Source organism: Pogonomyrmex barbatus, unplaced genomic scaffold (genome assembly GCF_055798465.1).
Source record: "Pogonomyrmex barbatus isolate J1 unplaced genomic scaffold, ASM5579846v1 scaffold3, whole genome shotgun sequence".
In the NCBI taxonomy this organism is placed as follows: domain Eukaryota; kingdom Metazoa; phylum Arthropoda; class Insecta; order Hymenoptera; family Formicidae; genus Pogonomyrmex; species Pogonomyrmex barbatus.
The window spans coordinates 9,286,858-9,298,895 of NW_028297127.1; the positions used below are offsets into that span (position 1 = coordinate 9,286,858).

Consider the following 12,038-nt stretch of genomic DNA (forward strand, 5'->3'; position numbering starts at 1 on the left):
TATCTTATTATTCTTATTTTTTATTTTTATTTTTTCTTATTTTTATTCTTACTTTTTCTTATTAGGCTTATTTTTTATTTTTATTTTTATTTTTTTATTTTATTTTTTTTTTATTTTATCTTATTATTTTTATTTTAATTATATCTTATTATTCTTATTTTACTTGGATCAATTATTTGTTTCTGATCTTTTCGTTTCTTATTCTAATAAAATAAAATTCATTTTGGTGTTCGTTTACGCAGTACTGCAAGCAAAGCATCCAAAGCAGGATTTCCGAGAGAGTTGCGCAGATGAGATACATCCCCACATAAATGAACGACGAATTGCGCTGCAGCAGAGAAGAATCTTTTGATTGTAGTCATAGCGTCAGGTGAAAACGCTCCCTTATATAAACTCTGATTGTGGATACGGTCAAAGGCTTACTACAAATGCTTTGAAACATTTTTTGATTGGTGATTAGTAAAATTTCTTTGTTTTGATTGGACAATTAAACGCTTCGAAGCATTTGTAGTGTTACATTGACCTGTATCATTATTAAATCGTGGTTGATCACGATCCTTGTATCTTCTGAATTTTATTAATGTTAATCGTTTAAGCGATTTTTTCCAAGATATTAAAAGATGTCGACAAAATCCTCAGTAGATTTGCGAGCGGAATTAGCGGAATTGGTAAAACGAAAAGCTGAGATCGCTGTGAGTACATATGTCACAAAAGTTTTTATGGCTCGTGTGATTCAAATACACAAATACGCAAAATATCATTATACGCTTACGTATACGTTTACACATGCAAAATTTGTAAATTGCTTTCATTATTGGTCAATTTTTAATAAATTAATTAGATAAATGATCGCATATGTACGTGGTTTATAAAGCTACAAGGTTATAGTATGAAAAATAAGATTGAGAATGAATGTGTGAACAGTAAGAAATAATTAATATTAATTGATTAATCTTCAATTAATCGAAAGTAGCTTCTGCCATTGATTGATATCTTTGTCATATTATACAGTGATTATCAATAATAATCGATAATAAATAATTTCATATACAAGGAAAAGGCTAGAAGTATAGAAAATCATGTTTATAGGATACATTAGCCAACTTGGAACGTCAAATATACGCCTTTGAGGGAAGCTATTTAGAGGATACACAATTATATGGAAATATAATAAGAGGTTGGGATAGGTATTTAGCTAGCAATAAGAACACCAACAGTAAAGCTGATAAACGTAATAGAAAATTTAAAGAAGCAGAAAGATTGTTTTCTAAATCGTCTATTACATCTATGGCAGTAAGTAAATAAATTTATTTAATGAGACTATGGGTATATTGTATGCATTTTATTATAAACTCAAATTATATTTTCATTATATATACACACATATATATATATATATATATATATATATATATATATATATATATATGAATGAGATGTATTAATTTTGTCAAGTTATATTACTCTTAAATTAATTTGCATCATCTTGCATTACAGGCAGTTAGTGGGCTTGTTGAGAATACACAAGAAAAAAGTAAGGACCTCAATGGATATTCATAATTTATCTGTTAATACATAAAAGTTTTATTCTTGTATTTTGTATATTTTTCTTTATTACTCTTTTTTCTGTAGAAATAATAGGATTTTAATTTTTATAAATATTTATTATATATAGTTGTTTATCTTTAATTAAAGTTATTCCCTAATCTTGTACTATTGTGTTATGTTATAAATAGAATATATATGCACATTCTGATTTTCTTATTTGAATAATTTAATTTCTTAAAAAACAATATAAAGATAATGTCTGATGATATAGGAAAATTAATATTCCTGATGAAAAAAAGTAAAAACGATCTTATTGTTTTATATACATAAAAATATGTTACATAGGATCTGCTTATGAATATAGAATGTTATAGTTAATGTAGACTAATTCTGTGGATAATGTTGAACTGATTAAAATTTTAGCATTTGAATTAATTGTCACATATTTGTTCAATAATATATAAATGATATTGAATTTTATGATAAATTTTTATGATAATGATAATTCTTTTTCTTACTTTTCTTTTCATATCTGTAAATAAAGCTGTATATGTTTCAAGATATAAATAATCTGTCATTTAAAGGACATGAGATTAGAGTATTATGTAAGCATGATAAATATAGTATAGCGATTAACAAAAATTTTAATAAAATAGATAATCTCACGCAAATGTTGATCAAGTGATATAAGAGAGATGATGTTTGTATTGCCAGAACCCAGCACATGAAAAAGTTATATTTCCAAGACTCTTGCACTTCCATCTTTTCATCTGCAATCAATATCTATTTTTTACTGCTTACTTTCCAACTGTATGCATTTTATACCGTTAATGTGAGATCCCTGCTTCCAGTTGAACGATACAGCGAATCAGAATCTCAAATTGGAAATAGTGGCAGCGAGGACAATTGCAACTTTGGCAATTCAAATGCAATTCCTTCCAGCAATAACAAAGAAGCTAGTGGAAAAAATCATACTTCTTCTATTCAAACTGGATACAGCCAAAATAGTAGCACTCTTAATAGTCCAGACAACGCATCGATTCAATTTACAAATGGATCAATATCCAATGGAAATTTAGAACATGTTACGACACCTGTCAAAGAATGCCATAGTAATAGTAAAGATTCCAATAAAAATAAATCTGGAAATAGTGCGAAGAAAAATAGCAATAAAAGAGCCAGAAATAGATAGAAATTTTAATGAAACATATTAGTTATCTATCTTGTATTAATTTTATTTCTTTCGTTTTTCGTATTAAACAATGCATTGCCTTTATCACACTATCCTTTATGACTAAATTCTTTTTTACGCTAATATTATATTCGATGCATTTGTTACACAAGATCTGAAATATTATCGTTATAGTAAATATCTATTCGTGCATACAACTGAAACATGCAAGATATTTTGATCTTAATATGAAACTGTACAATGAAATTATACACATTTTGTCACAAACATGAAATAAATTTGTTCCTTGTATTATATCGTACATACATAGTAATAAGCATAATTGTTACATTCCAAAAATACTTCAAAGTTTTATATTTGTAATATTTTTTACAGTATTAATTTTTGAAAAGTTATTTTTTAAATTTAGTAAAGAAAGTATCATGAAGCAGAGGGTGGATTCACGAGATACATGTATGAATTAATAATCTTAAAATGATTGTCTTTCAACACCTTGAGAGAGAGAGAGAGAAAGAGAGTGTGCGTGCGTGCGTGCGTGCGTGCGTGCGTGCGTGCGTGCGTGCGTGCGTGCGTGCGTGCGTGCGTGCGTGCGTGCGTGCGTGCGTGCGTGCGTGCGTGCGTGCGTGCGTGCGTGCGTGCGTGCGTGCGTGCGTGCGTGCGTGCGTGCGTGCGTGCGTGCGTGCGTGCGTTCGTGCGTGCGTGCGTGCGTGCGTGTAATCAAGCCACCAACGCTGCTAATTGTAATTCTATACACATACAAAATTATACATATATATAATTGATAATGTACACGCATATACTTTTAATAAAATGGTTTATAAATATAATTATGATTAAGGGTCGGCAGGACTGTGGAGACTTCTATCGGAGATGAATTGCTTTTCACTGATATTACGGCCAAAATACTGCAAGAAAAGCTATATATTTATGAAATTTATAATCAGAATATTTGCCTGACAAAAGCTACAGAGTGATTTTTGTAAGAAAATGTGTGAAAATAAATAATTCATTTATACGTAAATAGATTTGCATTATAGAACAATAAGGTGCAAATATTTTCATCTATTGTAAATTTTTTTTAAGAGCCAAATTACAAAATCTGGCTCTGTAGCAAGAGTCATAATTTTATAAAAAATACGTAGAAAAAGGCTCATGGCAGAATATTGCTTCTGCGAGATGATATATGGGTGTATTCAAATATATATCTGCATTGTAAATAAGGAGTAGATAGTTATATTTATTTTAATTATTTAAGAACTAAATTGCAAAATTGGTTCTGTAGGTAGCTTTGTAATTGTAAAAGAAATTATCTTAACGTTTCATGACGAAACATCGTTTCTATAAGACAAAATATAATTGAGTACCAAATAAGACAAAATATAATTGATACATATCTGCATGGTAAATAAGGAGTAGGGAGTAGGAGTAGGAGATAATCATTTTCAGATCAAGTCAGAGTTAGCCCGTCACTCCTGCCGACCCTTAATAAAATATATCGATTAAAAGTTTTGGTTTATTTTTATTACAACATTAAAAATATGTTTATCAAACACGTATAAATAGATATTGAATTACTGAATCTATTAAAGAAAATATTCATGTGATTCTATATAATTTTACAAACATATAAAATAGATAATAAAAAAGGATGGAAATATCTCTCTCTCTCTCTCTCTCTCTCTCTCTCTCTCGCTCTCATGGTGTAAATGTTCTACAATGAGACAAAGAATTACACTGCAAAATATAAAAAGAATTATATATTTGATGTATGTATACATTTTTACATATGTTGTGTATAATAAAGCTTAATGTTTCACGCTTGAACATGAAACATAATGCAAATTTGATAGCGTAATCACTTGATGATATAAATAAAAAATAAAAAAAATCCATATACATATTTTTGGACATAAAGAACTATTCAATATATGTATAATTTTGCATTGAAGATATCAAGTGGAATAAGTACAAAACAAATAATATTTTAAAAGCATTATACGTGTCGATATTAAATTTTGTGCCTGTCGTTAGCAAATATAGCAGCAGGTACAAATGTTTTTACTTCAACTGCAGTTTTCGCGTCTTTCGGAGGCTCACTTCTAGTCACAACCGCGTTAAAGCCATTATGATCATCCGCTGTATAAGAAACGGTACGAATAGTTCCATCGGCTTCGACTACCGAATATTCTCCTTTAACTGTATCTCCATCTCGTTCTTCCCATGCTGACTTAGAGTCACCAGTATATCCGTCGATCACACCATAATTAAAGGAATATTTGGGATATGCCTAAGACAAAAATAAAATGATAAAAATAAAATTTAGAAAAATTTCCAAATATAAATATATAGAACATAGAGCATTCTCTCTTTTTATTCCGAATTGTTCGATAATCGGTTTCGATAAAGTGTTTTGCGATTTTCAATAATATAGTTGGGCGATTGCAACAAAATTTGAACATTTACCATATATCGAACATCTTTTTCCAATATTTTTGGTTCTGTAGCTACGATAGCTGATGCAGATTTGACGATGGGTGGTGCAATATATATCAAAGAAGACGTTCTCGGTAAAGATTTGTAGAATAAAGGTGCCGACACTTTAACATAGGTAAGTAACGATACGTCACTCGTTGGTGTAGGCTCGCTATCACTCTTGCTATCTATCAATGTTGCTGGTTTCAATGTACACGCGATCGCCGGTCCGAGGGTAGTTGACGACCCTGAATCGAGAGGTGCGCACGAGAAGACATGTCTCGAGTTTCCAAATGATTCAGAAGGATATCTATCGTAAGAAACTATTTTAGACTTTTATAACTCTTTGTGTCCCTTTTTGCCCTCTTCTGTCAGCTTGTAAATTCAGCCTGTATATGTCCCAACAACCGGAAATAGATTAAAATGAATTGAAAATTTCTAATCTATTTTAATTTTAATACAGTTTAGATTGAAAGAATAGGAATCCCATAGTTTTAATCCCGTTTCATATATTAAAATGGATTGATGTGACCTGCGTAATTTTTTTTTTTGAATCAACAGTATAGGAATCTTATATTATTTCAATTACCCTTCATGGATTAAAATAGATTCAAAGAATTTTTAAACTTTAATCAATTTGAAATGGATTCAAAAAATCAAGAATTTGAATTCGACAATGACCACACGAATTCATTTCAATCCATTTCCATTTACTGAGATATTTTTGTATATCCATCATGCTCTAATAAACTTTTACAAAAAGGCATCGTATACATATACTCACTTACGAAGAAGATTCGCTCGACCGAAACTGCCCAAAGCGCAGAGAAGAAATATCTAGAAACGAGAAGATATTCTATAATAATTTTTCACAGATATTAACAAATTATATGTCGCGACACGCTCGCAAGAGAGGAAGGAATCGAGTATAAGCATCACTTTATAAGATACCACTTGACATGTAACATGCGTGAGGCATAAATATATAGCGGCAATATGTATGTGTAAAATTACATAATATAGAAACAATCGAAACATAGTTGAACTATGTTAGTAGTTAATAGATTTGAAGCGGTAAGAGGCGGGAATCGGAGAAATCGGGAGAATCAAATTTACTATTCTTTTCTCTATCGAAGAAAGCATCCAACGTTAATAACGAAACTGTCCGATCCGTGTATGAGTATTATCATTTGCGCGATTCTTTCTCAATTATAAATTCGCACATTTATACAATAATCTACTCTTTTGATTGTTTCATATTAAAAATATAAAATTAAAATAATAAAATATAATATAAATATAATATAATATAAAATTAAAATAATAAAATATAATATAAATATAATATAATATAAAATTAAAAATATAAAAATTTTGTATCTGTATATGCATCTATGGATTTGTAAGGAGATGGAGGTGAGGTCGTAATCTCTGAGAATCGAGGAATACGAGAAAGCAGAACGAAACGACAATCGCGTCATTAATTCATTCTGTTACGATGTGCATCTACTCATTGTAATTATGTTACATCTAATTACTTGAAATGCTATCTCAACAACAATCAACTTGAGATGATTTTATGATGCAGTTTCTTTACGCGGAGGTCTAAATCATCTCACGAATTAAGCAAATCTGATAATTAATTTTATTCAATTTGCGACACGCTGATCGTTATAATACAAATAACATTGGCGTAATAAATGTATTTATATTAAATGTATGTGTGTATATATATATATATATATATATATATATATATATATATATATATATATTAAATTCCACGCTAAAATATATATGCGATACTATCGGACTGTAGGATTTTCCGAAGGAGAAAAGTATTACATCTTGGAATATTATTTCAATTTGCAATACTAACCATATTATGGATGGTCTTTTTTAAATTACGTTTTCGCTTAACGAGAAACATTGCGATCCCCCTGTAAATTATCAAAAGTATGAATACAAGATACAAAATGCTTTCGTTGATTTTCCAAAACGAATTTATTCTTTCTATTTTTATTCAATAATTGTGTCTCGCTTTCACACAATTTTCTGTCTTTGTTTCCCTTTCTCTTAATTCGCGCGCGCGCACACACAATGCACACATGCACATATAAGGTGCGCACCCACAAACACACACGCACAGGCGAGCGCGCGCGATTTAATTCAAAAGGATGTGTTATCAATCAAATCTATAACTCGTCAAATTGTCGCGTCTTGTCACGTTTCCCGCGAGTTTTCGAATATCAGATAGACTATGAATGACGATTCAATATCCCGATCATCGGATTACAAACAGCATCCAATGCGTGCGACTCTTCTTTATATATACCCGCGAACATTCACTTGCATTTTTGTTGGCCTATTGCATTGCCTGCGCGGCCTGCGCGGTTTGCGCTGCAGCGACGGTGATGATGACGAGATGTGATTACGCAGTGCGCGATCAGCTGTTACAAACTGCAATCTCGCATAGGAACCAGGAACATCTTTGAGAGAATTGTATTCCACTATTTATCATTATCGTTCTTACATTGAATAAACGATCCAATTTCATCCTTACATTCAACGATCAATTATTGTAACTTCTTGCCGACAACGATCACGTTTTCGACAATCTTTTACAATTTTACAATTTCCATTATCTAAAAAAAAATATTCAAGTATAGTAATAAATTCATTTCCATTATAAACGAGGAAAAAAGATCTCTTCGCCTATTTTTACCGTGTAAGCAATATGTACACGTGCCACAAAAAACAGTTATAGTATATCTTGTCAAGCACGATACACGTAACATAAATCATATATATAATACTTGGGCACTCTTTTCTTACAAAGCCATTTTTTTTATTCATTTTTCTTTTTTTTCGATTTTATATTCGAGAATGTCGCAAATGTATCTAAAGCGATAATTTTTCTGTTTTGATCGACAATTACAGGTATGTACTTTCACTTTGTATATACATCGCAAAAATGATGATTTGGCAATCGAATCATGATCGAAGCGAAATCTGCAGTTATTCTCTAAAACTAATCGAGTAACGCGTTATTTGAATAAAAAAATGCAAAACTATCCATCACTGGTTATATTTAACGAAATAACGAGATTACGAGACCATATGAAACCCAAATGAATAATAACTAGAAGGAGGACTGAACTTTTGGCCTACAATGCTTTTTGCGCAGTCTACAAACAAAATTGACATTGTTGTTGTAAAACAAATTTCTTTTTATTCAATTTCAAATAATAGGAATGAATGCAGTCGCAATCAAACGAAACCTTTGATATATTTGACTTCGTGTTTCGATTTTTTGTCATTTAGCCTAATATCGGCATGCGTAATATTGACTACAACCTGAAGCAAGAATAAGAATAGGAAAGTACGAATAGGAAAAGTTGGGGGAACTGGCAGTTCAAAGTTATATAGTCAAAGGTCGGAATTAGATGAAATTGACGGAATATGAGAAAAAAAGATACGTATTAACAACAATGTAAATTCTTGTTTATTCTTGTATTGTTTCTAAATTATAACATATCAATATCACATATCACATTTGATATTCTTTTGCTTTTTGCTCAGCGCGTGCGATATCCTCTTCACTCACAGATGGTTGTAATCCACATGCCAATTCTTCCTTCCTGATAAATGCAAACTTCTTTGCTTTTTCTATATAAAAATCCTTTTGCAGTTCTTTCAATTCTCTTTTGTAAGCATCTAATTTTTCTTGCATAATCTTGTTGCAATGCTTTTCTGTTAATTGTCTTAAAGAATCTTTTCTGGTAATTTGATGTGGTAACCTACAAAATATTTTAGGAAAAATAATCAGCAAATTTATGATATATAACATTTCAGCAAGATATAGACTAAACATGTATTGCTGTTTTATTATGTACTCTTACTTACTCAGGTACTGGTTTATAAACAAGATTAAGTTTCTCTAAAATCCATTCGAAACGTCTATAATCCCACTGTCGCAAGTATCTCAAGTATTTCCTTCGCTTTCCAATTGTTTCTAGCAACTTGACTTTTATCTTCTTATTTGTGGGATATTTTGCAAATTGTTCTTGTAATTCACATATGTCACAAGTCATAATAGCAACTGAGAAGTAAAAACAATAGTATAATATAATAGACAATAATGAATATTAATCTATTATTCTATGACAATTCATCATTTATATCAAAGCTGTACATTACTCTGAGCTTCTGGTGATATTGAATCTAACTTGTGTCTTCTGACCAATTCCAAAATCTTTTCCCTTTTGAGTGCGATTGTTGCTTTGCGAGGTAGAAATCGTAACATGAACATCCTTTTAACAATATCGCTAGCACTAAAAACAAAAATATTGCATATCGAATAACACATCGAAGGCATTTCTATGCACATATGCGCAAAATAGAATACAATTATATAATTGTTTCAATATTTACTTTTTCAGTTCAGATAACTCGTCGTATATTTTACCAAAATCAGACGGATTGACTTCGACTTTTAATCCCTCACCAGACATTTCGGATGACAAATTCAAGATCTTCTCTGGTCGTACCCAGGTGATTTTGTAATCGGCTACAGTAGTGGCGCATCTTTTTGAAAGATTACCACACACATCACTCTTGAATAAATTGATAGCAATCTTCGCAGGCTGTTTGTAATTATTTACTATGACATTCATATTTGTATTTTTTTTAATTACACGATATTTGACTGCTTCAATTAACAACTAGTAACTTTGTACTATCAATCACTACTACGTAGCTCGATCGATGATGAGCGTCGTGTATGTATGTACATACGTACATACGATAGTAGGTTATATCTTTGATTGATGGTCGGTATTCAAAGGGTGCGTTCCACTTAATGTCCGCAACGCTCGCAGCGTCCGCAAACCCGTTCCACATAACGACCGAGATCGTTGTGGTCGCGATTAGAACGTCATAGATAACTTTATTAATCGCGACTACATCGAACCTACGATGCTCACGGTTCGTAGGTGGGTCGGCGCGGTCGTTTAAAATTTCACTTACAGCGTCCGCAAGGTAATGGAACGGTAAATATTGCGGTCGTGGTCGTAGTCGTTGCGAGCGATAAGTAGAACGCACCTATAGGGTATCCATAGGGATCCTTTATTCACTTCAAGTATTATCAGTAATTTAACAATTTTTTAATAAGATATTTTTTTACTAACTTTGCACGACTTTGCAATATTTTTTCAATATAACTTCAAGCTTTGAAATGGATTATTTTCACAGAAAGAAATGTTCAGTACAAAAAATATTACAATATATAAATATATAAATTCAAATTTATTACGAACTTTATTTTATATTTCGTAAAATTATTTAATATTTCATATAAAAAAAAATAAAGAGAGGATTATCTTTCACAAAAATGCTTTTATGGGAGTGTCCCAGATGCGCATATTTTCAATTGGACACATCACTCACTCCAAGTCTAGGAATTTTCTAGTAAGCCGCTTATCAAAAATTTTTTTATTTAATCGACAATATGTCCGATTGGACCTCACCCGCTTTTATGCTTCGTTAATCCACGATGATTGATTCGATCAATGCTGAGACAGAGATCATTGATCCGGATTAGTCTAGGGAAATTTAGAAAGTTTATTGGTGAGTCGATCAGAGCCGATCAGAGTTTTGTCCGATCAGAGATCTGATCATTTGTCATAAACACCCGGTATGGATCAATTTAATATGCTGTTTCCATCGGAAGTAAAAATTTGATCAAAGCGAAATTGAAATGAACGCAATTTGTCGCGTTTCCATCGACTCAAATCTGATTCTAAGTCGTATTAGAAACATTCGTATGTACTTGACCGGAGAAGTATGCCGATTCAAAGAATTATTATTTTAAATCGTTTGTATGAATATTTTGTATCAAGAGTTTTGAAGTGCAATTAAAAAAGTTTGTGTCATTAAGTTAATTGTAATAAATTAATCATTTTTATACTATGTACTTAGCCCGAGGACCAATCATAATCGATTATTCTCCTATTCTTCGATTATGATTTATCCATGTCTTATGGCTTAAGGCTTAAATCACCTATTATAGACTAGGACTGACGGAACTTTCGAAGTTGTAGTGATACTGCATTATAGTGCAGATAATCTTATTTATTATATTATTTTAAGGGCCAAATTGCAAAATCTGGCTCTGTAATAGGTTTTGCCACTTTGTAAAACATGGATCAAGAAAAGACTCGTGGCAAAATATTATCTCGAGAAAAAATTAGTACGAGATAAAATATGATAGAATATAGATTTGTACCTGCACTGCATAAATGAGGTATAAATGAGTTGGCTTGTTCCTGCTGACTCTTAAATATTTAATTATAATTATCTGAATAACTCACAAAACTTTTTAATAACACTTTATAATTCTTTATACAAAATACAAAGAATTCCGTACAAAAACATTGTCTAACTTATTTTCGATTAATTCTTCGGGCTAAGTACAGGATATAAAAATGATTAATTAATTATAATTAATTGAATGATTGACAAAACCTTTTCAATTGCACTTCAAAACTCTTCATACAAAATACAAACGATTTAAAACAATAATTCTTTGAACCGGCATACTTCTCGAATCAAGTACATACAAATATTCATATGAGTGAATTAAGACATCGGTGGAAACTAGACCATTGATTTTGTTGCGGCTACTGCAACCAGCGAGGTAAAGCAGTCAGAGCACAAAGATGGCTGCTTCTATGAAGACTGAAATAACTTTGATTGATGCTGAAAAAAATAAAGCGTATAATATGAAATAATATAATATAATAAAATTATTATAATATTATATAAT

At 31.0% G+C, this 12,038-nt stretch overlaps 3 protein-coding genes across 5 annotated transcripts; 1 reads left to right on the top strand and 2 right to left on the bottom strand.

Moving 5' to 3' along the window:
• The first annotated feature begins 359 nt into the window (after positions 1–359).
• Eaf6 (chromatin modification-related protein EAF6/MEAF6) lies at positions 360–3,041 on the top strand. The gene is made up of 4 exons (XM_011632857.3): positions 360–692; positions 1,090–1,293; positions 1,498–1,534; positions 2,400–3,041. Exons 1-4 carry the CDS (start codon positions 621–623, stop codon positions 2,738–2,740), a joined length of 654 nt encoding a protein of 217 aa, XP_011631159.1. The 5' UTR covers positions 360–620; the 3' UTR covers positions 2,741–3,041.
• A 1,441-nt stretch (positions 3,042–4,482) lies between these two features.
• Positions 4,483–8,217, bottom strand: LOC105424790 (uncharacterized). Of its 3 annotated transcripts, XM_089079114.1 has the most exons (7): positions 7,938–8,217; positions 7,776–7,857; positions 7,548–7,701; positions 7,092–7,152; positions 5,997–6,049; positions 5,204–5,522; positions 4,483–5,027 (listed from the first exon to the last, which is right to left on the bottom strand). In XM_089079114.1, the coding sequence occupies exons 3-7, from the start codon at positions 7,565–7,567 to the stop codon at positions 4,749–4,751; spliced, it is 732 nt and encodes a 243-aa protein (XP_088935240.1). In that variant the 5' UTR covers positions 7,568–7,701; positions 7,776–7,857; positions 7,938–8,217; the 3' UTR covers positions 4,483–4,748. The 3 variants fall into 3 exon arrangements, with proteins under 3 accessions (XP_088935240.1, XP_088935241.1, XP_088935242.1); XM_089079115.1 differs by having other exon boundaries at positions 7,566–7,857; XM_089079116.1 differs by having other exon boundaries at positions 7,415–7,857.
• A 477-nt stretch (positions 8,218–8,694) lies between these two features.
• Positions 8,695–10,069, bottom strand: bonsai (28S ribosomal protein S15, mitochondrial). The gene is made up of 4 exons (XM_011639678.2): positions 9,647–10,069; positions 9,413–9,546; positions 9,119–9,314; positions 8,695–9,012 (listed from the first exon to the last, which is right to left on the bottom strand). The coding sequence occupies exons 1-4, from the start codon at positions 9,886–9,888 to the stop codon at positions 8,763–8,765; spliced, it is 822 nt and encodes a 273-aa protein (XP_011637980.2). The 5' UTR covers positions 9,889–10,069; the 3' UTR covers positions 8,695–8,762.
• Between the last annotated feature and the right edge of the window lie 1,969 nt (positions 10,070–12,038).

Bases quoted from the DNA above. Each gene is read 5' to 3' on its own strand.
- Eaf6 (XM_011632857.3), top strand. From the start codon at position 621: ATGTCGACAAAATCCTCAGTAGATTTGCGAGCGGAATTAGCGGAATTG. The intron at 693-1,089 runs GTGAGTACATAT...TCATGTTTATAG, and splicing joins AACGAAAAGCTGAGATCGCT to GATACATTAGCCAACTTGGA. The intron at 1,535-2,399 runs GTAAGGACCTCA...CCCTGCTTCCAG, and splicing joins TGAGAATACACAAGAAAAAA to TTGAACGATACAGCGAATCA.
- LOC105424790 (XM_089079114.1), bottom strand. From the start codon at position 7,567: ATGCAAGTGAATGTTCGCGG. The intron at 6,050-7,091 runs GTTAGTATTGCA...TCTCGTTTCTAG, and splicing joins AAAAGACCATCCATAATATG to ATATTTCTTCTCTGCGCTTT. The intron at 5,028-5,203 runs GTAAATGTTCAA...TTTTTGTCTTAG, and splicing joins AAAAAGATGTTCGATATATG to GCATATCCCAAATATTCCTT.
- bonsai (XM_011639678.2), bottom strand. From the start codon at position 9,888: ATGAATGTCATAGTAAATAATTACAAACAGCCTGCGAAGATTGCTATC. The intron at 9,547-9,646 runs GTAAATATTGAA...TTTTGTTTTTAG, and splicing joins GAGTTATCTGAACTGAAAAA to TGCTAGCGATATTGTTAAAA. The intron at 9,315-9,412 runs GTAATGTACAGC...TTTACTTCTCAG, and splicing joins AATATCACCAGAAGCTCAGA to TTGCTATTATGACTTGTGAC.